The sequence below is a fragment of the Anopheles gambiae genome, chromosome 3 (genome assembly GCF_943734735.2).
Source record: "Anopheles gambiae chromosome 3, idAnoGambNW_F1_1, whole genome shotgun sequence".
In the NCBI taxonomy this organism is placed as follows: Eukaryota; Metazoa; Arthropoda; class Insecta; order Diptera; family Culicidae; genus Anopheles; species Anopheles gambiae.
In genome coordinates, this window is record NC_064602.1 from 94,022,503 (window position 1) to 94,049,582 (window position 27,080).

The 27,080-nt window shown below is 49.4% G+C and overlaps 3 protein-coding genes across 6 annotated transcripts; 1 reads left to right on the forward strand and 2 right to left on the reverse strand.

The window, feature by feature from the left end:
• Positions 1-105: 105 nt before the first annotated feature.
• LOC1280633 (POC1 centriolar protein homolog) lies at positions 106-1,610 on the reverse strand. The gene is made up of 2 exons (XM_320491.5): positions 617-1,610; positions 106-552 (listed from the first exon to the last, which is right to left on the reverse strand). The coding sequence occupies exons 1-2, from the start codon at positions 1,481-1,483 to the stop codon at positions 283-285; spliced, it is 1,137 nt and encodes a 378-aa protein (XP_320491.4). The 5' UTR covers positions 1,484-1,610; the 3' UTR covers positions 106-282.
• A 557-nt stretch (positions 1,611-2,167) lies between these two features.
• On the reverse strand, positions 2,168-3,261 carry LOC1280635 (large ribosomal subunit protein bL21m). 2 transcript variants are annotated; one of them, XM_001689213.2, is made up of 4 exons: positions 3,182-3,261; positions 3,048-3,106; positions 2,839-2,979; positions 2,168-2,768 (listed from the first exon to the last, which is right to left on the reverse strand). In XM_001689213.2, exons 3-4 carry the CDS (start codon positions 2,894-2,896, stop codon positions 2,230-2,232), a joined length of 597 nt encoding a protein of 198 aa, XP_001689265.1. In that variant the 5' UTR covers positions 2,897-2,979; positions 3,048-3,106; positions 3,182-3,261; the 3' UTR covers positions 2,168-2,229. The 2 variants fall into 2 exon arrangements, with proteins under 2 accessions (XP_001689265.1, XP_001689266.1); XM_001689214.2 differs by having other exon boundaries at positions 3,048-3,250.
• A 10,892-nt stretch (positions 3,262-14,153) lies between these two features.
• Positions 14,154-26,746, forward strand: LOC133393322 (uncharacterized). Of its 3 annotated transcripts, XM_061657812.1 has the most exons (4): positions 21,332-21,547; positions 23,163-23,430; positions 23,518-25,622; positions 25,681-25,926. In XM_061657812.1, the coding sequence occupies exons 1-4, from the start codon at positions 21,508-21,510 to the stop codon at positions 25,785-25,787; spliced, it is 2,520 nt and encodes an 839-aa protein (XP_061513796.1). In that variant the 5' UTR covers positions 21,332-21,507; the 3' UTR covers positions 25,788-25,926. The 3 variants fall into 3 exon arrangements, with proteins under 3 accessions (XP_061513795.1, XP_061513794.1, XP_061513796.1); XM_061657811.1 differs by lacking the exon at positions 21,332-21,547 and adding an exon at positions 14,154-15,151 and having other exon boundaries at positions 23,518-26,746; XM_061657810.1 differs by having other exon boundaries at positions 21,065-21,547; positions 23,518-26,746.
• Positions 26,747-27,080: the final 334 nt, after the last annotated feature.

A 27,080-nucleotide genomic window follows, 5' to 3' on the forward strand; every position in this document is an offset into this window, starting at 1 on the left:
TATGTGGACAACCTGGGCACTTGACGCGGCACTGTCGAAGTTCGTGCCGGCGAAGGGCGCTGCTTTCCGGTGAAACTCACACTCAATCCGGCCGCTTCAGATGGATCGTTTTTGGGAGAGTGTTTATTCAGTTTGATTATGATTTCCTTTGATGATAAGGTAAGAGCAAGTTAAAGCGAAACAAGAAGTAAAAATTCAATCCCCCACTGATTCCCTCCAAAGTTCCCCCACTGATGGCATAAATTAATGGAAGATCTTAAACCTAACGCATGAAGAAGGAAACTAATCGCTAACCTCGACGGCGTCCGATATTTTGAAATTTTCCGTCTTTGTCGCATCGACAAAGATGCTCGTATCGGGCAGGTTTTCCTTGTTGCAGCTGTAGGCGGATTCGTCGTCGTCATCGGCATGTGCTTCGCTCACGTCGCGATTGAAGCTGAGCTTTCGCTGGTCACTGGCTGCCGGATGTGTACTCTCGCAGCTACTGCCTTCTGGTGTGTACAGTGAGTTTTGTGCCGAGTCATTATCCAGATTTGCCTTCCAAAGCATTACCTAAATGGAAAGCGATGTAGAATATTCCAGCGTTGGCTCAATCAACCGTTGGGATTCAACTTACATGACAATCATCACTTCCGGTCGCAAACAGCTGTCCATCTTTCGAAAATTTCACCGTCGTGACGGGACCTCGATGGCCGGTGAGTGTGAATATTTGTCGGCCTTCGAGCAGATCGATGATTTTGGTAACACCATCGTCACTGCCCGTTATGAGATAGTTGCCGGACGGATGGAAATCGAGCGAATTTACCGGCCCATCGTATATGCGGTAGTACTGGATCAATTTCCTTATGTTTATGTCGAAGATCTTTACCCGGCAGTTGTCCAGAGCGATCGCCACCAGGGTACTGTCCGGATGCCAGGCCACCTTACAGCCTGCCCCCTTCTGATCGTAGAAGCTGTGCACACACTGCCCGGTCGCCGGATCAAACAGCTTCAGCGTGCGATCGTCGCCGCAGGAGGCGATCAGTTTACCGTTCGGCGAAAACCGTGCGCAACGCACCCAGTTTGTGTGACCGGTGAAGGAGGAAAGAAACTGCTTGCGGGACACCTTCCACAGCTTGACCGTTTTGTCGTCGGAAGCGGTGAGCAGCTTCTTGCCGGTCGGATCGAAATCCACCGAGCGCACGTTCGACGTGTGGCCCCGGAACTCGTCACTGTTGCCCAGCATCGACGGGACCCAAATCTTCACCGATCGGTCCTTGGAGACGGTCGATATGATGCGACCGTCCGGGGACCAGCACACATCGTTCACAACGTCCGTGTGTGCCTCGAATCGCATGCAGCGTACCTGTTCGTTGTTGGTCCAAACGATTGCGGAGTGGTCGGTGGAGCTGGTCACAAAACGCGTCCCTTCCGGGTTGAACGACAGGCCGGTCAGCTTTCCCCGATGGCCCTTCAGGTGGCGTTGCAGCACGGGGTCCATCATTTTCGAACAATTTCTGCTCTTTTCGGGGGAGGCGATAGTGAATAATGGCAGGAAAGTTTTGTCAGTAGGCGCTACAAAATAAAACCGTTCGTTCCGGCAAGCCGTTTGCTTTAAAGTTTTGACAGGTCGGTCGGGATGACAGCAGCTGCTGGTTTGAAAGTGTTCAAGCTGGCTTGAGCAGGATTGAGATGTTCTAAAACGGAATGCGTGTTTTGATTAATCGTAATTTCACTATTATGAAGTGGATTTACGTGAATTACATACTGAAACATAAATATCATCATTTTAAACTTTATATCAGAAGGATATTATAGCCAATTCGTATAGCGTATTGATCCAATCAATTCGTATCGATTTGTTGCGAACCACCCTGTGTGTACTAATTCAATGGAAAGACGTTTAGAACAAGTCGTGGCTGCTTGGAGTTGCAGAAATGAGCGTGTTTTTCTTGTTTGTTCAAAGGAAATCAGCTTTATAGTGCTATTTTTTGATTGATTTATAAAAAGAGTGAACAATGTGTATTTGCATTTGAATTAATTGTGAACAATGTGTATTTGCGCAAAAAGCATTTGCCCAACGATTGCCCTTTGTGATTACCAGATTGTGCTGTTGGTGATTCCTTCCCGTTGGCTAGATTGTTCCACTGAAACTAATTTCCCAAAACTTTAAGTAAGACAAGCATTGTTTGTAATAGTTTGGTGATCTATTTATTAACTGCATATGAGCCCCTTTTCAAAGCTTTTAAGCTAGAAAAACCGTTCCTCCCCAGCGGCTTCCGCACTCGCCGAATCGCTCAGCTTTCGCTTAATGTCGATCGAGTTGATGCGAATCATCGTTTGCGGCGTGCGGTAGAAATTGATACGCGTGTACTGCTTTCGGCGCTTCTTGCGGAAGTGTGTGCGTGTGTGGGAGAGCGTCTTCTCGATGATGGTAGCCTGCACATCGACTAGACCGGGTGTCAGCAGGGGACGGCCGATCAGCGAAAAGTCCTTGCTACCCGCTAGCAGCACCTTATCCAGCCGCAAACGATCGCCACCCTCCGGTGGCCAGTAGCCTTCAACGACGATAATATCACCGGAAGTGATTTTGAACTGCTTGCCGCACAGCTGCACCACCGCAAACAGTCGCCCTTCCGATCCCGTCTCTAGCTGCTTGTTTACGGTCTCAAGTGTGCTTTTGGTGTCGGCGAGCGGAGCTACAGCGCTGGAGCTGCTCCATCGATGGTTTGCAAATGCGGCGGACGGGTTACTCCACCTTGAGGTAAGTGGTACGATTTTAAGGGGTTCTGAAAAGTAGAGATAAGTAGGTAATGATTAATGCTGACTCGTGCTGTAGTTGGGGTGGCAGATGTTTACCAATCAGTGTGTTTAGGGTTGAGGGTTTCAACAACCCGGCTAGTTGGCGAAGAAACATTGCGGAAGTGTTTTGTTCCCTTCTTTACGGTCTGTTTGGTTCCGGCACACTCCGGATCAGCTTTCGGCCCGGTATTACTGCACCTATAAGGACGTAAACAATCATTGGAACCGGCAAGCAAACCACATGCGGTAGATGTTGTGCACATTACCCTTGTTGGATCCGCTTAATCTTGATGTAATTCTAAGAAAGCAACATCCACTCCACTTCCTAGGGAGGAAACAAAATAACAAATTGAATTTATTGGCTTTTCTTAAATTGTTTTGCGGAGCACGATAAAGGCACCTGCAGATATTTAGTTGATTTTGTAACCACGAGCAATCTGTCATCGACATCGGCAGAGATGACAGTAATGACAGATGGAAGATTTGTTTGTTGTTGTTTTTCGATATTCAAAAAAACAGTTTTTAGCTTTTGGGATCAAATATTCTTTTCGAATTGATTCAAGATATTACAGAAAAAAAATCTAAATTAAAAAAAAATGTGGAAAAACGTCCCAACTATAAAGCACATATTCAATAGTTGGCAGAGAATCGAAGATCAACCATTAAGCTCAGAATGTATAAGATTTTGCAATCTTTCTTTAGTTACTTCCATTCCCCGACACTACATGACGCAAATTATGAAACAAAGTTGCAGTATTTCGCCACCCACACAGTGGATTCCGCACCAAAACGGACGCATTTTCTTTTATTAATTTAGCACACGCCCCGACACCGGAGACAAAACGTTCGGATGCCCACTGCTAAATTCGCACAATGAAGTGGCACATTTTTACCCTTCAAAATCCGGCAAAGACTAATTCCCAAACCAGAATTTTCTTCAAAAATTAAACAATTCATTAGAATCTTTTGTACGCCGGCGAACGAACGGCGGTGTACGTAACGATGTACCTCCCAATCCCGAAAGCTCATGTCCAGATTTGTCGCTCTGCTTTGTGGGTGGCTGAGGAGCAGAAATCGTTGTGGTTTTCAGTGTGTGTCCACTGTGGACACACTGTTGAGTAAACAAAAGAAAGGTATCTGCTGCTGCTGCTGCCCACGAGATTCTTGTGCTGTTTGTGTAGCAAGCGAATGTACGTTTGAAATTTTAAAAGCGATTTCTGTCTCGCTTGCTGAACACTGAAGTAGTGAACGTTTTGCCTCCCAAATCATAAAGAAACAAACACAAAAAATGCATTGGAAAAAAGAATGGCCAAAACTCTTCGAGCTCGCGTTTTTTGTTTGCGCGCTTAGACAAAACCGTTCACGCAGTGGCAGGCGAGCAAAGCACAATGACACGCGACCGGATCGCAGTTGGCGCGCGCGTACTACGCTGCTCTTGCGCGCCAAGTTCAAACGGTCAGTTTGCGCGGGCGGAACGAGCGTGCCACGGTTTGTGGTCTTTATTTACATTGCTCTACAATTGTCATCGTAAATTACCCTTTGTTTGGAGGGATCTCCCATGCTCGGTAGTCTCGTAAAAGGAAGCGGAATGTGCGGCCAACTGGCGTTGAATGGTGTTGAATGTTACTTTGTGTAAGCTTTCAACCGGGGCGCTTTTTAGACGGTTCGGTATGTTCTGGTCGTTCTGGGAGTACCAGTCGCCACGGTTGTAGATTCACGGATTGTAAAAAAACGACGACGCCGAAGGGTGTTGAAACTCTTTTTTGCAACATTGTCTTTGTTTCGATCGATCGAGAACGGGTTTTTGAATCGACTTTGGAAATGCCTAAGCGACGTGTCATGTTGTGCGCGGAATTGCTTTTCAAAAAAGCTTAAATTGCTTCGTACACTTAACACACACTCACTCACTCACATCACCCTGTGTCTCTATCAAATCTACCAGTAAATCTGTACTACCAATCGTGTCTTAATTGTACAAAATGATGATTTTACAACGAACTATTAGCGAAGCGTGGGCACCGTACCGTCGATGATGTGACACTGTTAGCACTGATCACCCGCTCTATGCAATTGACCACAGGGGGCGGGTTTTTTGCCAACTCCTACCATTCCTTGCCGTGTGATGTCCACCGCCACAATCGGCCAGGCAGAAGCATCGTTACTGTTCGCGAGCGTGATTTATGGTGGGTGACGAACAACCGTCACAACCGTGCTCCATGATTAAGGCGGAAGAAAGACATAAAACAGCCATCCTCTCACCCGCGTTCGGACTTCTTCCGGCAAGGACGGCCGGTGTGCGGAACGGGAACGGGTACCCTAGAGATTATGATTTGCTCACTTCATCAGCTTTAATTTGACAAACGGGCCGAGGATCAGCTGGACGCTAATGAAGATTTATTTACAAGCGACGCCCGACGCCCCAGAGTCGGGCGAGCGAGTCCCTGCTGTGGCTGTGCGATCGCTACCTAGCTTGCGGAACGTCCAGTGGTGGCTTCGGTCTAGGTTTCTTCTCCCTCCGGTGTGCCAATATTCGCCTTCACCCCGTGCTGATAGCTCCAAAGGGTGCTCCTCCTAGAGTGGCGTTTTGAGCGTATAAAATAACAGCGCCGTTTGGTGTGGGCGTCTCTAGCTGTCGTAAATATCTCGCACAACTCTCGCCCTGCTCTCCGAGGTGTCATCGGGCTTGTTGCAGAGGTTGTTAGAATGATTTAGCTACCAGGCACAAGAAGCTTAGCAGCCGGGTCCCGTAGGCAGAACGGCAATTTGCCACAGCTACACACCCCCCTTGGTAGTGTCGCAAGAGTGGTTTTACTGGTGGGCTTTACTAATTACTGCCGAGTACGAGTATGACCTAACCCAAGCTCCCCCGCTAAGACAAGGGCAGACTTGTATGCAAAGCCATGAATGACTTACCGGGCGAACACGTCTCACACTTGACAGGTCCGTCTAGAGGACGGTTCCTTTATTTCCCACCAAATCTCCCCAAAAACCGTTCTACCCTCCGGCATCGATAATTTCCCACAAACCCATTCCCCCATTCCAGCGATCGGTGCTCATTCGGCAGCCATAAATAAACAGCGGTAAAGTGTTTTCTGCCTCTCAACGCGTGGGATGAACACCCTTCCACACCGTGCTTCTCGCAACGGTCTTCTGTGGTCCCCGGTGTGTGTCAGCCGTCCAATTCCATAGATGGAAGTTAATCGCTGCCGCTTGTCCACCGGGAGCAGGTTCGTCTCTTGCTGTTCTGCGGCACTGTTGTACCTCATTGTCCTTGCCTGTGTGTATATGCCCGCAATTCTACCAGTGAAGACACAAAGGACGCATTTGTTTGTTTGTGCCATTTGTTTTCGATTATTAATTTCCACTGCGCAGCAGACCGAACCTGATGAGGGGTCGCGGTCACTTTGGCTCTGCGGACGACTTTGTAGTGTGGCGATATCCAGTGTTTAAAAATTAACCAGCAAATTAGGTTACCTTTTTGTGCGGTTCTGCTTTCTCGACGTCGGTTTAGTTGAATCAGGTGAAATCCTGTTTTTTATAGTAAGACCACGTTTTAGTGGCACAGTGGAGACACACTGGGGGTAAAGAGAGTACTAACCAACCAACTTTCACCTTGAAGAGTGATCTTCATTTGGCATTAAGCCATAATATTAATATTGGGCCGACCGGGTCTTGCACACTCATTGCACACAAACCAACAGCCGAAGTGCAGAACGCTGCCGATGCAGCTCAATCGCGTCCATACGCTGCTTTATTTGAGGTCTGCATTTGGAAGATTCCGCCGTACAGTCGCGTGGGAATTCGTGACCTATAATGAAGTCCACCAAAGCTAAGCTCCGTAGGTTGGTAAGCAAGAATTATACAGCCGTGTGTAAAGTAATAACGAACCAAACGATTGCAGTTAAGAGCACGTACAGTGGTAATTCCAGTCCTGGTGTTGGTTGCCTGTCGCCTGCAACTTACAATCAGTGTGTACTAGCTGATCGAGCAAAAGCATGTCCATCCGTGCCTCACTGGAGCAATCCGAGGCAAAGACATCGATATAACAAGATGCATAAAACCGTGCTAAAGTTGGGCTGCTGCACCAAGTCTGTAATTAATATTACAGGTACATAGCTCCCCGCCCTTTAGCCATGTTTTGCAAGCAGCACTGTGGTCATTATAAATCGACCATCCGGGGTGACACGGGGACTTGCTATACCTGCTCGTTTGCCACTGATTATGTCATTTCGGTGCATACGCGATCGCGATCTTGCGCGTGCACCACACTCGCTCGCTCGCCCGATAATGAAGGTAATAACAATAATAAACCGGACAAAATCAAGCGTGTCCAGGCTGCGATCCCCGGAGGGCACAAATGGTACCGAGCACCAGGCGGGAAACCTTCTGACCTAACGGTCCCAGCAAAGCAGACACCAGCAGCAGGCCCCAGAAGTGGATCGTAATTTATTTCAATTAATTTTAATGCTAATTTAGATTAGAGTTGGCGCATAAATTAACACCGCTCACATGATTATGGGGCGAGTGCACGGGGTCCAGACCGACATCGCGGTCCAAAACTGTCTGATCCGGTTTTTTTTGTTGTGTTGCCTCTGTCCGCTTGTTACAGTTTCTGGTGCTGGTGGATCGATGCCTTTACTGATGTCGTTTGGAGTCGAGGATCGAATACTGTGGTTGGGTTTTTTTTGTTGCGGTGGCGCCAAAAGAGAGTTGAGATTTGATCGTGCTGGGTACTGGCCGGAACTGATTCCAGTAGCTGTAGTGTGTTGTATGAGGTGGTGGGCGATGTCTATTGCCGATCAATCATGTCACACTACTTCGGGATACTAGATACACGAGGGGGAGATACAGTATTGCTGCAATGCTGCTCGTTAAGTAGTCCAAGTGAAGTATGCAGGTGATCAAGTCGCATATCGATAGTGCATGCGCTATTTCGCTTGTAATTGTCGATTCTGCAAGTTTCCTTGTACGAGTAAAGAAATATTGAAAGACACGCCATGTTTAGGCTCCTGCATACCCGGTGGTGTCTAATGATATGCAAGCGCAAGCGTAAATGGAATTGTCCACATTTTCCACCGATGAGCTTTAACCAATCTCCTCCCCTTCCGGGGATGGCCGGTCGGTGTTTGTTCTTAACAAGCGTTGCAAGGATGATGTCAAAACACAAAACCCGAAGCGCTCCCGCCTGTGCCATCGATTGCAATGATTGCGGGTAATGATTTATGAACTTAATCCCCACTGAACGCCCAAAGTGGGAACGATCGCGCAAAACGAACGACTTCCTCTGGAGGTAGGCACGCAACACCTTGTACTGCACGCAGCGCAAAACAGCAACACAGAGAGGCAGACGACCACCCAATCGCTCATTTATGGCTTCATTCGATCGTTTGTTCTTGGTTGCACAATTAAGTGAGCGCGTCCATCCTTGGCTGCCGGTGCACTAAGATGGTCATTATTATCGGATTAAGGCTTAGGCCTAGCGTGTGTGTATTGATTATCCGGGAAAATGTTTCGCAGGGAAATTGAACGAGCGTGTGTGTGGTGTGTGATGGTCCCCAACCGTTCCTCTTAGTGTGTGTGTGTGTGTGTGTGTTGCCTGTGCTTGCCCAAAATTATGGACCGAGGGAAGGATAAATTTGGTATTAGCCCCAAAACGGGAGCATCGATGAGAGAGTTGCCCAGGTTGGGATGATTCCAAAAATGGGCGACGCGGATGTGGAACATTGTGCTTATGCGAGAAGAATCGACCCTCCTGGAGGTACTGGTTGGATGGTCGATGCCGAATTCTTGTCTTTAAAGGGATATATTTTTATAAATAAGGTCTTTGGGTCGTGAAAAGCCACATAACGCAGTAGCTCATGCTAATGCATGTATTTCGGCAACCAACAAATTCCTTGTCAACTCAACTCACGCTCCAACGGCGATCGGTTTCATTCGCATGGCCAACCTACTTTTAAACGGTTGAACACATTCCGTGGCAGGTAATTTGTTGTCCACTGGTTGCAGGTTGCCCAGTCGTACTTTCCGATAGGCGAAAACGCATAATACAGTAATCCCATTCCAGACATACCTAGCTAGGGGCAGAGTGATCAGCACATAACTTAACATTCCACCCCAGAGCGCACCGCGTTGTCACACGAAAGGACACCAACCGCTACACAGCTGTATGCTGCATTCCTAAGGTGGTGCAGTATAGCTGAGGAACGCATACACAATCGGTTCCCAAAACGTCCCGTAGCTGGGCTTTCCGCCGCGTCGCCGGTAGCCACCGGACAAGCACGATTCGGACCGCATGCCCTAGACAATCCACGCTGAAACTCCCAATCCCCGGCACAAACATGGTCAACACGGACGGCAGAACACAGAAAACATGTAAAAGCTCGTTCTTTGGGGGCAGCAAAAAGGGGGGCCTGGTCTTGTAGTTTGTGCGTTGTGTTTTTTACCTTCACCTACGCATGATTGCCCGTATTTGGAAGAATAAAATTTCGCCATCGAGAATTCATAATTTATAAACCTTTTTTCAGCTTTGCTTCTTCGTTCCGTTTCCCCGTACCTGTGCGTCCTCCATCCCGGCTGGTGCCGTCGTGGTTTGTAGTAAGTATGGCCGGGAATGGCCTTGTGCTGGACGAGGGGTGGCCTCACTCTGGCCACAAAGGTTTCGCATTTGACGCGCTTGCCCAAACATGGACGCCACCACGGCTTGTCTGTGTCCGGTGGGCTCACAATTAGGATATGATGGCAGTGGTGGAGGATGGTGGTTCCGCGCACTTTGTCCGATTAATTATAGATATACCCGAATAGGGTCCCCCGGATCGGGCTAGATGGTGCCCGCTTGGTGCGCACCGATCGGGAATTGGGAACAAAAAGCTTGCCAGAACTCCAGAAGATGTCCAGAGTAGGTAGTACTGGAGCGGTTGAGAAATGTGCCCAAATTGGATTTCAATAGAGAGGGCTGTTGTCGTCGAGGAGAAATCTTCTGAAATCGGGAAGCAGGAACAGGAATCGCTGAAACAAAAAGGTTAATGGTTTCTGGAGGACGCATATCGAGATGAATCATATTTACTGGGTGGGCTAACGCGGTGTGCTCCTTTTTAACAACCGGATTAACTGTCCCGCCCGGACAAGACATTGCACTTAAACCCCACGGGCCCCTGGAGATGTCCAGATTGATGTTGCTTAGGAGTCACTCTGATTGAACCGTGTAGGTATTTAAAACTATTTTCAAATTAATGATAACGTGTCATGGCATGCTTCTTCGGAATCGAAACGAAATCAAATATCCTCGGGGTCCTACACAAAGACTCCGTAGGACGTACAACTGGGTGAGGTAGCACCGGGAACGACAGTTCTGATACAAATTCGCAACACCTTCCTCCGCATGTGGACGCTTACATGGGGACCGGTTTGATCGCAACCAGCGGTAGGTCTCTGCGTACTCACTTGCACGACCGTAATGCAGCTGCTGCATCCGCCGAGGAAGGTAGATGGTGACGCAGAGACCCCATGTACACCGTGTACCTCCGAAGCGGGCCGGAGGAACTTGCGGATCTGCAGAAGTAAAGCTCGCCCTCTCTCTCTCAGTCTCTCTTTCTAGTAAGATTACCCGCAACGGCTCGTGTGAGAGAGCGAAATGGCAACAATAATAAATACACGTGGGTGTCTAGCTGGTTTTTCGAGTTGTTACACCCTTCTTCTCGCTGCGTGCTTCTTGCGGTATGTGGCGCCCTACGTCCTCCAGATCCCCGGCTCCGTCTCCGTCCGCACCGTGCACGAAACGCAAAACCGTCGTGTAGATTTGTTTGTATAGACTCGTTATTTCCATATAAGCAATCAAAAGACCAGCGAGATGGCGTGCGGTGTGGCGAGCGATCGGAGCCGCTAAAAGCCCATTCCCGATCGCGCCCTCCGCTCGTGCGCACAGGTATGATCGAAAATGAGCAAAACGAAACGGTACCAACCGAAGGGAGACAACTCATTCATTCCAATCACCCGGGTGGTGTGGGCAAACCAGTGATGCTGGGGGGGATGAAGGGAAGTTGAACGAGAGAGGCCACGGCACGGAATTGATGCCGTAGCAGCCAGTCTGTCTACGAGTGGGCGCTAAGATATCGACCATCGGTTCGCGTGGAAGGATGGCAAGCGAGGAGAGGACTTTGGTGGAAGAGATGTGGCACACCGGAGAATGGCACGGTATCTCTTGAAGGGCCTGCACTTCCTATCCACCTTGATCTGGGGATTGTAGATGTTGAGATTAACAACATCAGGGGCGTGCTTTAACAGTGGGTGACATTTTATACCAAAGATAGATGGTGCCGTAATGAAATTATGTTAATTAATTGTGGACTGATTTTTGGGAGTATAATTTATAAGCCGTCCTATTTACATGGAAATTGTGCTGGAGCTTCTGTGAAAATGACACAAATTCATTAAATAACTCAACCTTGATAATGCTTTAGATATACTCGTTAACTCCAAGTTCGTCCAGTAACCGAAAAAGGGATCCCGAAGCTATAATCCTCACGAAATGTTTCTTCAAACAATCGCTTCGTCCGAGAAAAATTGAGCCATAAAGCAAGCAAGTACTTTCCACCTCTGCAAAAGCAAGTTCAGCTCTGCTGCGGTGTATTCCATAAGAACAGTACAACACCCATTTTATGAACGGACAAACAAACGGCGTACACCTACTAGGGGTAGAGCAGCAGCCCGGGGTATAATGGTGGCTGCCCGTGTATATGCAAAAGGCAAATGTACAATGCACTGTCAACAAAAGCGCATGTTGCCGTACTATACTCGAGCCATTATCACCTTAAATGACGACCTCCGGGATCTGTTTGCGTATGTGCGTGTGTGGTTTTACTGTAATCGGTGTAGCCACAAGTGGACAGTGAGTTTAAGAGTATTGCTTCAGGGGGTGCACGGCACTCCGTCCGTTCAACCATCCAAGGCCGCACATACACACACACAAATGCTATTCCTGAAGTGCTGTTGTGTTCCTGAAGTGCTTGTCCGACGAAGAAGTGCGTTTGACCTCTCCACGAGGGAAGCGACCGGTGCATGATCGCCCCCTTTTTGGTGGAGCTCTACGGCAAGCTATAATAGTGCCTTATATGGTATATTTCCGGGGCTCTGCCTTGTAGTAGGAGGAGGTTCCAATGGTGACGTCCAATTAATGCGGGACAGGCATTTCTGTCATCTCTGCCCCCTTCTTTGCTTGCGATCGGCGATCGTTAAAATATATTTATATCGTATAATCAGCCCATTTCGCACAGCAGGCGACGACGAACGCTTAAGTTTGCCGGCGGCATCACCAGGCCAGGCCCGTGGTGTCCGCCTAATGCGCTCTTTGTGCCTTGCTAGCTGGAAGCCTACGAAGCTTGTTACTGCTGACTTCCAAAACCTGCAGATGCTGCCGCGCGTTAGGTGTCGATGGCTGTGGTTTCACCTGTCGGATTTGTGCGACCGCTATGGGAGGGGAGATCGCTGCGTGGCAATTGTCACTGGAAAGTAATTAATTATCTAGTAAACTAAATCGTAACGGATACACGGTTTAGGTGATGGAAGGGGGCGAAGTTGTGTTAGAAGGTAGTCGTCGCCGAGGCGTCATCCGTTTCGCTTGTGCTGTTGTTTGCTGCGGAGGAGTTGCAAATGGACCGAACGGTTTTGTCGCAGGTCGCAGGAACAGGTTGGCTGGTGCGTTTGATGGACCAGTTTGGAAAAGTGTGCCGCCGAAAATCTGCCTACAAATCGAGATGATGGGGGCTGCTGCTATTTCTTCTCTGTATGCAGCGCCGTAAGCTCTTCACGGCGATGGTGATAGTCATCCTTAAGCTGCTTTGCGAGCGCCCGTCCTCTTGTGCCTGCCCCGTCGGCTAAGATGGATTTCGTGTATTTTGGTTAAACTGAACCATTTGCTACGAATGATCGATTGGAGATATTAATCAGATAAGGGGGGGCAGTGCGATATTCGCTTCCCTTTTTGGCCGAAACGTGGACACACATCGAGAATTTGCCATACGTCTTCGTCATCGATACAGCCGCATCAGGGCAGAAGTGGAACAACGCACTCCGTGTACTGGAAGAGTGGTTTCGCCATACTCTGTTTCCTTAACAGTGTCAATATTTGAAGAGTGAGTCAGAGCCTCACACTCAGCTGTCGAAATGGTAATTATAATAAAAATAAGCTGAGGTTTGGGACCAGTCGCATATGGGAGGGGTGGGTCTGCGCAGAAGTTTGTTAAGCTGGATGTTAAAAATATAACAAGGAATGTGGTTTTGGAAAATGTGACACTTTAGGGGCAAACAAATTGTTCAGCACGTAACGCGCCATTACTGCGTCAAATCCGGATCTCTCCTACGCAGGAGGAGTTGTTGCGCTGCTTACCTTAAGCCCAAAAGAGGGCCCGAGAAGGGGTAATGCTACTCCACTTTTAACGATGCTCATTATACGCCATGACTGGGCTTAAAGTAAACAATAGCGCTGCTCCTTAAATAGTCACAAAAATCGTGTGACACTCTTGAAAACTATTCCATCCCGCTTCGTTAAGCCGATTTCATCGGCCCAGGACAAGCAGCGGGGGGATATGAGCGGAAACGAAACTGGCCACGCTGTGTACAAATATTGATCCGAAAGTTTGGAGGATTTGTTTGGTTTGAATAGAGCGTGACTTCCCGCTGTAGATTCGTATGTGAAGCATCGTGGATATAGCAGCATTTCAAGAGCTATCTTTACCGTTGCGTTTTGGAAAGCTCTTTCGGTTGTGTTGTGTTATGTAGCAACATACACACTCCGAGCTGTTGGTGAGTGGCAGTGGTCAGTAGCTCCAGCGCTTCCAGGGAAGTAAGTATCTGAACCAACTGAGATCGTCAAGGTACACTCCAACTTGAAGGAAGGGGGCCTGGATCACTCCTGAAAATGTGCGAAGAAAGTGGCCCCGAAAGGAAGGATGGCGGAGCGAACGGACAGCAATGCAGATGAAAATGGACATAATACGCGCGACACACTCCAGTTTGCTTTTTCGCGCTCGTAACGCCGCCTCGCGGTGTGTGCTGGAGGAGGCGCAATTTTAACACCAACGCAACCTTTCGTCCAAGCTGTCGTCTCTAGTGCGCGCGCGTAAGTGGCGGTCGGGTGCGTGCCAAGGGGCCGTGTTGTCATCAAGGCACCACCAAGCGTGTGTGTGTGTGCACCAACCGTTGTACAGCCTCCCCATTAGCTATGCATGTATTCTGAAGCTTCGCGATCAGCGCGCAGTAGTGCCTCCGATGTTCGATCGGTCCAACGAAACCCGGGCGGCCAGGCGAGCGGTTTCTTCCTGCTCTCGAGCAGCAGTAACAGCAGCCACAGCGAGCAGCGTGAGCGTGCCTTGCGAGCACGAGCGGAACCCGTAATATCTTCATTTGTTTAGAAGCGGTGCTCGCGAGCGGTCGACTCTGTCTCCTCGGGTCTCCGGCACTACGCAGAGATATGTGAATCTCCGCTGCAGGAGCCTGTCTACGGTGGCCTTTAGCTTCCTGCTGATAAACCTGCGATTGCCTATCGTGTTCCGTGTGTCGTGTCGAGTGATAACGAAGTAGTTTACCCAGTGGAACTGACCTATCGAACAGCAAACAGCTCGTCGCCGCCTAGCGAGTGGAAGCAATTGTTATTTAAATTAATTATCATCTACTTTAACGAGCGGCGGCTGTGTGACGGTGGTGATCTCATGAAGCTAAACGACTTTTAATTTCAACTCCGGACGCCCTCTCGCAGTCAGTCGCAGCTTCAAAGTGTTCAAACCGCTCGTTCAAACCGTTAAATCATTCTCATCGAACTGGAACGAAGTTGAATGAAAGTGTGTTTTGTTAGTGTTGTTAGCGATCGTTCTCGGGCAGTGTTTGGTGGGTGGCGTCCGTGCTAAGTGGTGTGTCGTGCGGTTCGGTTGTTATGAATGAATGAATGAAACCATCTTACGTAAAGGCCCCCCTGTGCTGTGTCAACGCCTCAGTGATTGGAGTGGAGTAGTGGTGCTGTGATAAAAAAAAGGTTGTTGCAAGTGTGCTGAAATTAAAGAATAATCGACCTATTCTCCTTCGAACGGAAGTGACTGGCATGACAGCGTGTGTGACTCAACGTATCTCGGGGTATACGATATGATTCAAACCGGAGCAGGAACGAGCCGCGCATTGGTTGCTATGGGAAACTGTCACCGTTCGAGCGGGCTGTGACACGTTGCGTGCCTACAGATCACATGTGTGGTTGTTAATCATTGTGACAACGAAGGTTGCCGTGGAATTCATTCGAATCACGGTGGCTCGCGGTAGTAGCAGCTTCTGGTGCGGTTCAGGAAATTGGAAACCATCAACATCGGCGGTCATTATGGAACTGTTTAAGGTTAGTTGCTTTTAATCATGCGGGAATGTTGCGAGTTCAAGGTTTTCCAATTAGTCTTGGATAAAGACATGACATATCTGTATCTATCATATTGAGTTTGTGGGCTTTAAATGCTTCAAAATTCCTCTCCAAGATGGATCTATCAAGATCTGGTTAAAATCGGAAGATATTCACGAGAATATTGTCAAGCAGCGTTATGCGTACATCTCATTTAGTATCTCATTTTATGATCATTTAATGTTAACGTTTCGGTGTCTCATCTCGTCCTAATTCCTGATAAATTGATTACTTTTTTCGAGCGCCTACGCACACCTTCTGATAAACAACCTTTATAAAATCATCAAACCTAGATTACACGTATCAAATTTGTCTCTTCAGCACCTCTGTTTTGCTGGTAAACCGCTCGTAATGTTTGTAATATATTGGCGCCCCGGATACCCCAACATCTAACGCACCGGCGACGACGGGTTCCCCGCCGGCTAGAAAGTGATTACATCAATCTTTTTAAACGCCATCGCTTTTAATGAAAACAAAGCCCCCAAAATGTCCATTCGCCATAACCGGGCATTGGTTTGGGCGAATAAATTTAGCGCACAGAGGGACAGCGAAAGAAAGAGAGAAGGAAGGCTCCCAAAACACCTCCAACCCAAACAAAAAGAATTACGATAATAAATTAAAATAGATAAAACCCGTACACTGTCACACCCGGTGGTGACTCCAGGGTGCGCGTGTGTGTGTGTGTGTGAGCGTCGCCGTGCCCGTGTTGCGCAATGCGTCATCGATTTAATAATCTGTGTAGGATTCTGCCTACCAAAATATGTTACGTTTGATTGGCAATATTGAATCGTAAAATCGTTTACAAATTCGGCATTTTGCATTTGCCTCTATGCGATGGGTTCGTTTTTTTTTTGTCTATGGTCGTCTTCTCACCAAATTCTGCGCGGGAGGAATTTTGTATCTCCGTACGGTGGAACAAACAAAAAAAAAAGACGGAAACCCCCAACTATATTCATCAATGAAAAGTGGTCGAACAAAATAAATTAAACACGAAAAAAAAAACATGCTAATTCTGATGTTTCGTGTCTGCCGTGTCTACACATCCTCAGCGGACATCTTACTCCGCGTCCGGGGGCAACCAGTGCCAGTGCCAAAATTGTATGGAAATCGTTCGTGAGCCATATATTTACGAACCAAGCCAACATGCACCCGCGTCCGCGAATCGGTTGGAATCGATTTTCAAACCGTTTTTTTCTGTGTTTCTATCTTTTTCGTGCGCGCTTTTGGCGCTCAGCAATACTGGTCAAATCGATCGTTATTACACGGATCAAGGCGATGAACACAGAGGGCGACCCATCAGTGTAGCCCGGCCCGGCCTAAGCCTAAAAAATGACGCGCTCAATGGACAAGCTTAGGCGCGGGTTGTATCACTCTTTTCCGCGCCTCATCTCCCACATGTCTCATTCGTCGATCGAAAATCAATATTCGACATCTTGTCCGTATCATCGGGTCCTGGGGCAGAGCAAATGCTCGTATCTACTTAGCCAACCGTTTGTCAACGTTTTCGGGCTTTGGGGGGCTTAGTGGCGTTGTATCTTCATTGCCCCATTCACGGATAAGCTTTAAATGAAAAAGCGCCTTTCAAGTGCACTCTTGAACAACCGGACCGAACGAACGCGAATGAGGAATTCCTGCCCCCAGCTCTGTTGAGTGTTATTCGAAAACAATCTCCTTACCGACAAGTGTCGCCATAAAATCCTGTCATTTACCATCCTCCCCCTGGTGCTGCACGGCCGCGAACAGCAATGTGCTAAACACTAAACACGATCTCTACGAGAAGAAGGGTGTATAAGGGGGAGCCTCAACACAACCCTCCTACAGCCTCTGCAGTTCGTCAATCGTCATGTGTCGCCTAATTTTTTGTCACTTTGCAAGCACACGATCCTACTCCCCACACGGCCTACGTTTTCAGACGGGGCTTTTGGAAATGAACGGTCGCGCGCGATGTTGCTGTCGTTCAATATTCATAGAGAGCCAAGAGCCATTTAATGCCTTTTCGGGCCGAAGTCACACGGCGTCGTAATAAACATTAGAGAGAGTGAGAGGGGGGAAAGAGCGGTTGAGCAGTTTTTATGTGGCCTGGCGGCGCGTGCGTGGGTGGATGTTGGAATTGGCCTCGGCACTCGCCGCGCACTTCCCTCCCCAAACCTCGCATGGTTTCCATTTGGATGGAAATACTTTCAAATTTAGCAGTGAACAGGTTCGGAAAGGGGCTGGGGGGAAGCATTACAGTTGTTTGACGATTTTTGGCCTTATCTATTGTACGGGCAACGCACCGATCGTTCGCGCCCGAGATTGAGGGTGGATTTGTTTGATTTTTAATGGATACTCAACGACAACGACAACCGATCATCATCCTCACCGATCGCCAGGGCAACATCGGGTAAGTCCCACGGCCTCGGGCGAGCAGTCCATTCCAGCGCTGGTTGTCATTCCAGCACTGGCAGAAAGGTGTGGCTTGATGGTACGCAACAGTCCGGCACAAAAGCCCACCATCGCCAACCAGAACCACCTGGAGACCACGAGTCAAACGCATTGATTAGCTCATTACGGTTGGTCGGACGTCTAAGTAGGCGCCGCACTCTTCCCCTTCGCCGCCTTTCGTGCGATCGTCGCTAATCAATATAGCGCGGTGGTGTGTGACAGAAATTGACAGTGCGACAGGAAACGATGGTTCGTTCCGACCACATGATTCACACCATCGCCCCGAAATATGACTTCTCTTTGCGCATTGTGACATTTACGGTGAAAAGAAACGATGGCGCTGGCGCACGGAGCACACTGTTGGGCCCACGCGACAAACTCCACCGATCCACTGCGTACCTGCCTATCCTGCAATCATCGTATGTGGCGCAATTTTCGGATGACAGCGTCCTACTTGGACCCCGTGAACGTGTACCTGTCGCGCGTACTTGAGCGTTGGCTTTGGTTTAGCTTCTTTGGTGGTTTCGTTTTATGAGCGCCACATTGAGCGCCACACATATAGAGGGCGATATTGGATTGGCGCTTTTTTTGTGGCTCAACAACGCCCGTCAGGATCGTCGTGGGAGCACACGGTCGTAAAAGAAACGGGCGTGTGTCATAAAAGGGCTTTGTTCAGATGCGGAAACACACACCGCCACGGAGGTGGTGGATTTGTGGTCCAATTCCCGCACGCGGCGTGTGTGGTTGATTGTTGCAATTTGGGTACGGCGCCGAAGGAGGTCGCTCTGAGATGCTGATTGTTCCTGCTGGGTGTTTTAATTTTAATGTACGCTCGTTGCCCTACCGCTGTGATAGTTTGTTTATTGGCGCGTATAACGACTTAATTTACGCAATCCGTTAGACACTTTCGGCGTTTTCAATAAGGTTGCGATGTGGGTGTTGAAGGTCCTGATGCAAGATGGTATGAATCGCGACATTATTCTTCATTGGCCTGCTATCGATTAAGGACGATGCGTAGGCATAACTAGGTCATTGAAGTAATTTTACGTCATTGAAGATTTAGGCACTCTACGAGATCCTGATGCTGTTAGGTAATTGATCACGAACATAAGCTTTCATATTTGTGTAACCTTCGTCATCTTCAGGATTAATTCCAGGATGACATTCTTCAAAATCCATGCCTGATAAGGACCCTGGAATCCAAAAATTCCATATCTAAAGTTTTCAGGTTGCATGTGTAAAATTTCCGACAATTCTTATTGAACTATCTTGAATTTTGGAGGATTTGAGTTGAGATGAGACACTTATCCTAGAATTAGTCGATAATGTTGGTTTCGGCAGCGTCAGGGTGTCTGTGACTCCTCTACTATGCATTATTTTCAACTGTAATGGAGTCTTTCAGTGTGAAGGCCAATCAAAACTAGAAACTCTAGTTTTGGAGATCATGTCTTGGATCTCTTGGAGATCATGTCAGTGTAACCTCGAGATTTTGTTCAATAATACCCGGATATGCAGACAGCCTTATTATTATGAGATCTAAGAAATCTCGACCAGTTGGAGATACTTTAGAGCTGATTTGATCTCTGTATGACATATTAAAATAACAGAGCATCAAATGTACAGTTCTCATGTTCTGTAGATTTAAAAGGAACTCAATGTTACAAGATACGCATTATATATTGTTAAACACACTCAGACACTAACTCGGTCCTTTCATTACCCATCCATCATCACCGTGATGTTGTCTCGGTATCTCAAATGTGCACCGACTATCAAAATATTTCACTACAGTATGAGCGGGTGCGTACTTCTTTCGAAACACATGTTTCTTCGATCGTTTTCCGTCCATTCGCCCCAAAACGACATTCCAACTTTTGATCTCTTTCTCTCTCGCTCACGCAATGGTTTGCCTGGGCCGGCCCGGGGCTGGGGGCCGTGTGATCGCAACGATTAGATTATGTTTACATGATGAATCACATCGACGGGCGCCCCGGTTTTTTTTGGGCAGTTGGCAGCTGAACATGCTCTCAAATGGACTAATTTTAGTACGTGAGAATTGACAAGCCAACTGCCGCGGCACCATCACGATGATCTCTACGCGATCGCGTGCGCGCGGTGTAACATGAGAGATGGGAAAGAGAACCAGGCGAGCTGAAATCCGATACTCGAAGTAAGAGAGCGAGAGACACACACGAATGCGCAGCAAACAAGGGAGAACAGATTGCGAAAAAAGGAGCTAATTGTGTGATAAGTTCTGACGAAGGCCATATATGGGCATACGGCGCTCGGATGGCGCGGAAAGATCAACCACCCCAGTGACAGCACACGATCGGTATTTTTAAATCAAACCATTCTCTTTCGCATGCTTTACGCGCTTTTTTCGTTCAGATAGTGATTTTGTGATCGTGTATCAAATGTGGGAATACGATTTGAAAACAAAACGCGTAAAAACGTGTAAAAATAGAACATTCCCATAGAGGGAAAACCACAAAAAAGCCACGCTAAGAATCCCAATATCTCTGCGAATTGTTCAACATGAAACGATTTGAATGAACTACAAAAGCAAACAAAAAAAGGAAAAACACTACACCGAACGGAAGCGACAAGTGTCTCAAGTGTCCGCCGCCACACACACACACCAACCGGCAAAACACCCGATCGGGTCAAACCCCCGTAAGTAAATCGTAACGTCGCAACATTGTAACGGCCCGACGACGATCAAAAACATTCAAACGATGCGATAAGTCACCCTCCTCTCCCCCCCCCTCTCGATCCATCGCATTGGCCGGTGAAAAACCTCACTCGAAGCGCGCGTGGTGAAAATGTCGATCGACTACGAAACGAACATTTCCTTTTACGGACGTAGCTGCAACCGTCGTCGCATCGTGCGGTGGAAAATGTAGGTCGAACGAGCATCGGGAAAAATGCTCCCGTGAGTTTTCCCTCGCCGTGTTACATTGCTCTACCGTGCAAGGGATAAACAGCGGGGACAAACACACACACGCAAACGAGTGCGGGCGCGCCCTTTGCACCAACATCCAAAAGGGATGGGTTTTCCCGCACTTGTAGGTGAATGAATGTCTAGGCTGGGGTTTGTGAAATTGGACACAGCGGGGAGGAAGGAGGTTGGAAAATTGACCGACCGTTGCGCCGAGATGCGCAGACCGGGTTTGCGCATACTAGCACTCGTAGCCGCGTAGCCGTACGCATAGCGCTATGCTTGTACGGCGGAAAAACACACAGGGACGAGCTGAAATGATTCAAAAAAGGCACCAACCACACAGACACAGAAAAGCTAACGAGAGAGAGAGAGAGAGAGAGAGTGAGAGAGGGAATTTCGTCTGCTCGGGGCGCGCTATACCAATTTCTGCTATTATTATTTTGATCCCTTTCCGGCCTATCGCGATCGTTTGCCATCGGTGGGCCACCGTCGCCACCGCGCCCGGTCGGGTCGGGCTTGGATGAGATTTTCAGCTCAATCTAGTCATGTTCCGCGCGCTGCCGTCTTGAGACGCTTTCGGGGCAACACACCAAACGCACCGTTTCGTCGCTGTTCTTGTGCCGTGTTTTGTGTGCGTGTCGTGTGCGTCGTTGTGCGCGAGGGGGTGTAGTTTGATGATTTTAACCTTAGCTCGTGCCCAGCGCGAGCCCAGGCTAGTAAGACCATATAAGGCTGCTGTGTGATAGTGTGCAGGGGGGGGGGGGGGGGGGTTTCGAATCAATGCTGGGGCTTATCCGAACCCGTGTGTGTGTGTGGTTTGAGACAAAGTGAGCACAATTTGCCCCCAAAACGCGCAGATAAAAGACGTTTGAAGTTGGATGAACGCAACGGCAGCAGCAGCAGCAGCAGCAACAACAAGGAAAACGGCAACTATATGATCGTATCGGAAATGCTACCAGAACTGCTGTTTTCGGGTAAAGCAAGCAATCCACCCTGCAAACCCACCTATCCTTTGCTTCCTTCCTCCTTCTTCCCCTCGAAACACAGTATTTAGCTAAATTTAGCATTCGGACATGGGCAAAACCCTAACACAATATCGGCCATTAAAACATCGGCGCGAGGGGACAGACCTCCGAGAGTGTGTCTGCCAAACCCGGCACAGTGGGAACAATAACAGCGACCGCGCCGAAAACGATCTAGAACTAGAGCTGGCACGAAGGAAATTGGTTGTGAGTTTTCCAACCCCCTCCCCACCTTCCCCCTTATCCAATCCCGGTGAGGTGTACACATTCCGATAACTCTCTTTTGGGGCGAAACATCATAAACCACGAGGTGGTGTGAAAACATTCGGCCCCAAAAAGAAAACGCTGTGGTGGGGGGAGGACCAACGGAGCGCGCGGGCCCTGTTTTCCTCGCGGCCAATGATGATATGCAACCACTTTGCACTGTAGCGCGTCTCTGTGTGTGTGTGTGTGTGTGTGTGTGAGTGTGCAGGAAGAGCTGAATATAGAATTCGATCGCGAGAGAAGTCCATTTTTTGCGTGAAGGGACATTTTTTAAATTTTTTATGCAAACCACCCGGCCCTGTCCCGTGTTCTCGAGGGAGGGGAGTTTGCATGTTGTAGGCTGGGGAGGGGGGGATGCAATCGGTGCCCGAGCTGATTCTTGTGGGACGTGTTTTGCTACACGACGTTGCGTGCTGTGTGCCAAGATGGTTCGGTTGCATATCGGGGTAAAGATATCTTTGGAGTGGGGAGTGATGTGAGACTGCTAAGGTGCTAAAAAGGAATTTAATTTTACTTATTTACGATGGGATCTGTGTTATTAAACGGGAAGAGAATAAGAATTTTGAATCAACATCAAGCGCAGAGTGGCATGAGAGTTTGCTCGCTCACAAGATCGTCGATCAACACGTGTTGATCTCCCGTTTTCCCTCCGGCTCGGAATTCCAACTTAGTACATCGCCCGCATGACGTACGTGTGTGAGTGTCAGCCCGATTTTCCATCGCGGAAATCTCTCATAAACCCCCCCCCCCCATTAGCCCCGAACGCGTCCCGAGGTCGTTGAAAGTGGAGTGTGCTCGTAAAATTTATCGCTATATGGACAAATATGTGTACGCTCGTCGCCGGTGGCCGGTGGGTTTATTTTTGTCCCGGTGAATCAGATGCTCTGCTCCTGCCGGGGTGGGGTCCACCATGCCATGGACAAAAATCGATGGAGCGGCGGTTGCTCTCGCTTGCGCAAAATGAGCGCATCAGCATCATCTTGCTCCCATCGCGTCGCCGAATGCACGACGAACGACGAACCGCGTGCTCGTCGCAATGCCTTGCTCCGGCAATCCTATTTTCGTCCATTAAGAATGGATCGTTCTTTCGATGGTAGAAGTGGGGAGGGGGGGGGGTCGGTCTCTGACCGTACGGAAGGTTCCAAAGTCGACACCGGAAATCTGCTGACCAGGATATGTCTCTGCTCGTGTCTCTTCCTTAATAATATAAGTTCATTATTTCATATGACTATTAGAATTGAGTCTCCAAATGTGCTCCTTCCTAACAACTGCCTTCTCTGTTCATCTCGTTCCATTACACTAGTTGGAGGTGGTATGCAAGACTTCTCCAAGGATGATCTCGGATTGCTGAGCTCGAGCGTCGTCGTCAGCAGCGATAAAGACCCGCTCGTCCATACGCACCTGCAGCAGTCTCACGACCATCCGTCCGTTCATCAGACGCATCGAGTGGATGACATTAAGCTAACGAACATACCGGATCTGCTCGAACCGGGCGATGCTAACAAGTTGGAAGAGCCCGAGCGTGATCTGTACCCCTGGCACACGGGCAGCAACATAGGGAGTAGATTTCTGTAAGTAAACCCCGGAGGACCCCTCTCATCCTCTGAAGTCCGTGCTCTCCACCTGCTAATCCCATCGTTCCTTCGCTTTCCCTCCAGGCGCAGTTCCGATGATCCGTTGATCTCCGGCGGTACCAACGACAATCCGCACGATAATGAGCTTAGTGTGCCCACGGTCAGCCAGTCTATGTGTCCGTCGCCCACCACGCCACCACCGCCGAAGCATCGCCACCCGAGCGTCATCCTCTCGCCGGAGCTGCCGGACGCGACCCTCTCGCCCTTGCCGACACCGCCCAAGGTGCTCGCCGACAGTCACAGCCGCCCGCCAAAGGAGCAGCAGCCGAAGCGCACCAACAGTGCGCCCCGGGCGCGCCGCAAGGGACCGCTCAAGCTGCGGTTCCATCACCAAGCCCTGCCCCAGGAGTATCTGGACCACTATGAGGCAACGCAAAACAGTCTGCAACGGAAGCAGGAACAGCAGCAACACACCGCGAGTCAATCGAAACCGTCGCGTCAGAAACCCGCCGCACCACAACAGTCCGGACAATCCGCATCCCGGCGGGCAGTGATGGAGCGCCAGGCAGCGCTGGAGCGGGAGGAGCGAACGAACGAGTCGGTTCGCAGCTGGCTGCAGAAGATACTGGAGCTGCAGAAGGAGGGCGTACCGATGGCACCGCTCAAGGATGAGCCCATTCAGCCGGCGCAGATATCGCCCACTAGTGAAAGCAGTGTGGGGCAGAACGGAACCCCTCCGAAGCGGATCGTAAGCTACACCGATCTACCGTACATGGGGGAAATAACGCTGGAAAACTCGAAACCGAGACGGGGACGGAAACCGAAAAAGGCTGACATTTGCCATCTGATCTACAAGAACTACGGCACCATTCTCCCGGGCACTCCCAGCCGAGAGCTCGGGCTGGAGAAAGGAATGCTGCCGAAGGGATGCTCCAAGTCGGTCGCTAGCCTCCTCGAGCGACGGCTCACGTCGTCCGATGAGAGGAAGCAACCGGCGGGCGAAAACGCTCAGCAGGCAGCATTGGAGCAGCCCCCGGCCCGAGGACGGCGGAAGGAGGAACCGCTGAATCTGTGCGTCCGTGAGTCGGGCGGTGGTGTGGTGCAGCCGGCCGGTGGAGAAACGTTCAGCGTTTCCAGCTCGGAGGAGGATGCGGACGAAGTGTTTGCTTCCTCCTGCCCGACGCCCATCATCACGCCGTCGGACATCAGTACCGATCAAGCGCTGGCCGCCAACATGAAGCTGTCCCTGCCAACGAGACAGTCATCGTCGGGCAGCACTACGGAGACGCCATCGACGGCGGAAACTCCACCCGGCTATGTGTATTGGTCGTCTGGGACAACGAACGGGAGTTTGTTTGCCCATCCAATGTCGCTTTACTCGCCCCATCCGACTGGAGAAGGAGTTGGGAAGCTTGCGGAAGAGCACGCGGCGAGAGAAATGCGTTCGGTAGTTGTCTCATCAAACGTATCGTCTCCCCCGATCTCTCCCAACGGGTTGAAAAACGCTCAGAACCACCCACTGCTAGTACCGAAGCACATATCGCAGCTGCTAAAGAACGAAAAGCAATCGCTACCAAACGCTACTGCTGCTGGAGTTACTGGACAACGATCTCCGCCGGCACAGAAACGCAAAAGATCGGCCATCTTCATACCACCGGTGCCGGCCGAAAACAGTCACAATCCGGCCACCGAGGTCAGCATCTGTAAGTTCAAGTTCACCGGCGGCGCGAAACCCTGCCTGCAGGAGAAGAAAATCCTGAGCGTCGACTCAGGCGGCAACTTCCGGTACTACTCCGGCACGGGCGACAAGTCGATGCGCGGGTACGAGTTTTTCCCGCGCGAAAGCCTCCAGCAGAGCAGCATCAACGCAACCAGCACGACCGGCGCCTTTCTGAACGCGTCCGGCGAACGGATTGCCTGCGATCTGCCGCCTCCCTCGCTGGGCCTAAGCAACGATCTGCTGCAGATACCGGAGTTTCCTACCTCACCGCAACCGTGCGGCGACCCGACGCCGCCTCCCGCGCCCGGCGGCCAGCCACCGTACCGGCCGAGTGCGGCCAACAGCGCCGGCAGTGCGTCCGAGCGACGGCGCCGGAAGACGCGCCGCGCCACGCAGCGCGAATCGCTCGAGAAAACGTTCAAGGAGAAGGGCTTCCTCATCCAGACGCAGCAGCTGCAATCGGCCGAAGGTGCGACCTACTGTAAATTTAGGCAATTGCGCAAATTCACCCGCTATCTCTTCCGAAGCTGGAAGGACTATCTGCCGGGCGAGCTGCAGCAGTCTGGGCAGGAGCAGCAGGAGCAGCAGCACCAACACGCGCATCAGCTACAGGACGGAGAGCTCACTAGCATGATACTGCCAACGGTCATTACCTCGGGACCGCACGATGATCACACCATCGACGAGGAATCCTGCCTGACCTCTTCCACCAGCAGCGTACGCATGGAAACGGTCGAGGGTGGCGAGCATCATCGGAGCACACCACCGGACAGAACTGTGCCAGCCAGCGCCTACCACCGGCTGAGACGCAGCCGACGGATTTCTTCGACGAGTGTCACTTCGCAGCACGTCCATTCCGAAGCGCTAGTGATCGATACCACCACCGCCTACCACCATCGGCACGGGAGTCCGTCGTCTGTGGTCGAGTAAAAGTCGCTAAGAATCGAACCGGTATCACCCCATCGTTAGGGTCGGTTTAACATATCAGCTGCGTTATTGCTGCGAATAACGTCTCAAGACCAAAGAATAGTAGTAGGTTTAAAGAGCTTCCCTCTTTTTGGGGTGGGTTATTTAGTCCATAAGTGTCAGCTTCGTTCAGTACTTGAGACCTGCTATTTAAATTGCTGCTTTACGTGCGCTCGCGCGCGCGCTTTCCCGTTTAATTCACACCGCACTGCCAAGCAAGTGCATCGCTTGCCATTTTCAATTTGTACCAGCGAATGCAATCTAGTCTCTCTCGCACTCTATCTTATCGTCTGTTTTTTTCGAGATAATTTAAAATAAAAATACGATCATTTTTTCTATCAACTAATACCAGCATACACTAGAAGAAAGCATTTTATTGACTGTGGGGCTCCATCAACTCGAGTGAGGGTTTTGTGTTGTTGATGCGCGAGGTGTAACTGCTTAACCGATGTTGTTATTAATTTTCGTAGTTGGAAAATTGTGTTTTTTCACATTATTTGACCAATAATGTATTGTTTTCTCGCTCTCGCGTAGTCCAGATAAAATTGCGTAAGGGGACGACCACGTCGGTTGAAGAGCTGATGTAATGGAATTAAAATGGAATGATAAAGAATTAATCGTACAATATGCGTGTGGCGTTTGTGGTTTTTGGTTTAGATGAAATAGTGAGAAAATGTTTAAAAATCAAGCTAAATGACCATTTTTGCTTTCTTTTTATCACATCAATTTAAAACATGTGATCTGAGTGAATATCGTCTTGCAGTAGACGGCAGCCTTACGCGTTTTGTTGTAAGTCGCGTGTATAATGTTGCCTACATTTAGGGGCATTAGGGTAATTCCTCAAAATGCGGGATATTTTAAAAACGCCTGAAAGTATGCAAAAAGGTTTATTTACTGAAATTTTGAAATTTAAACCGAAGTTTTGGAAAATGTCTACCAGTCAAACTAGATTTGGAGGAAA

Excerpts from the sequence above, each read along its gene's own strand:
- LOC1280633 (XM_320491.5), bottom strand. The coding sequence starts at position 1,483 with ATGATGGACCCCGTGCTGCAACGCCACCTGAAGGGCCATCGGGGAAAG. Across the intron at positions 553-616 it reads CCGGAAGTGATGATTGTCAT|GTAATGCTTTGGAAGGCAAA; the intron begins GTAAGTTGAATC and ends CTTTCCATTTAG.
- LOC1280635 (XM_001689213.2), bottom strand. The coding sequence starts at position 2,896 with ATGTTTCTTCGCCAACTAGCCGGGTTGTTGAAACCCTCAACCCTAAAC. Across the intron at positions 2,769-2,838 it reads AACCCTAAACACACTGATTG|AACCCCTTAAAATCGTACCA; the intron begins GTAAACATCTGC and ends TCTACTTTTCAG.
- LOC133393322 (XM_061657810.1), top strand. The coding sequence starts at position 21,508 with ATGATCGTATCGGAAATGCTACCAGAACTGCTGTTTTCGG. Across the intron at positions 21,548-23,162 it reads ACCAGAACTGCTGTTTTCGG|TTGGAGGTGGTATGCAAGAC; the intron begins GTAAAGCAAGCA and ends CCATTACACTAG. Across the intron at positions 23,431-23,517 it reads AACATAGGGAGTAGATTTCT|GCGCAGTTCCGATGATCCGT; the intron begins GTAAGTAAACCC and ends CTTTCCCTCCAG.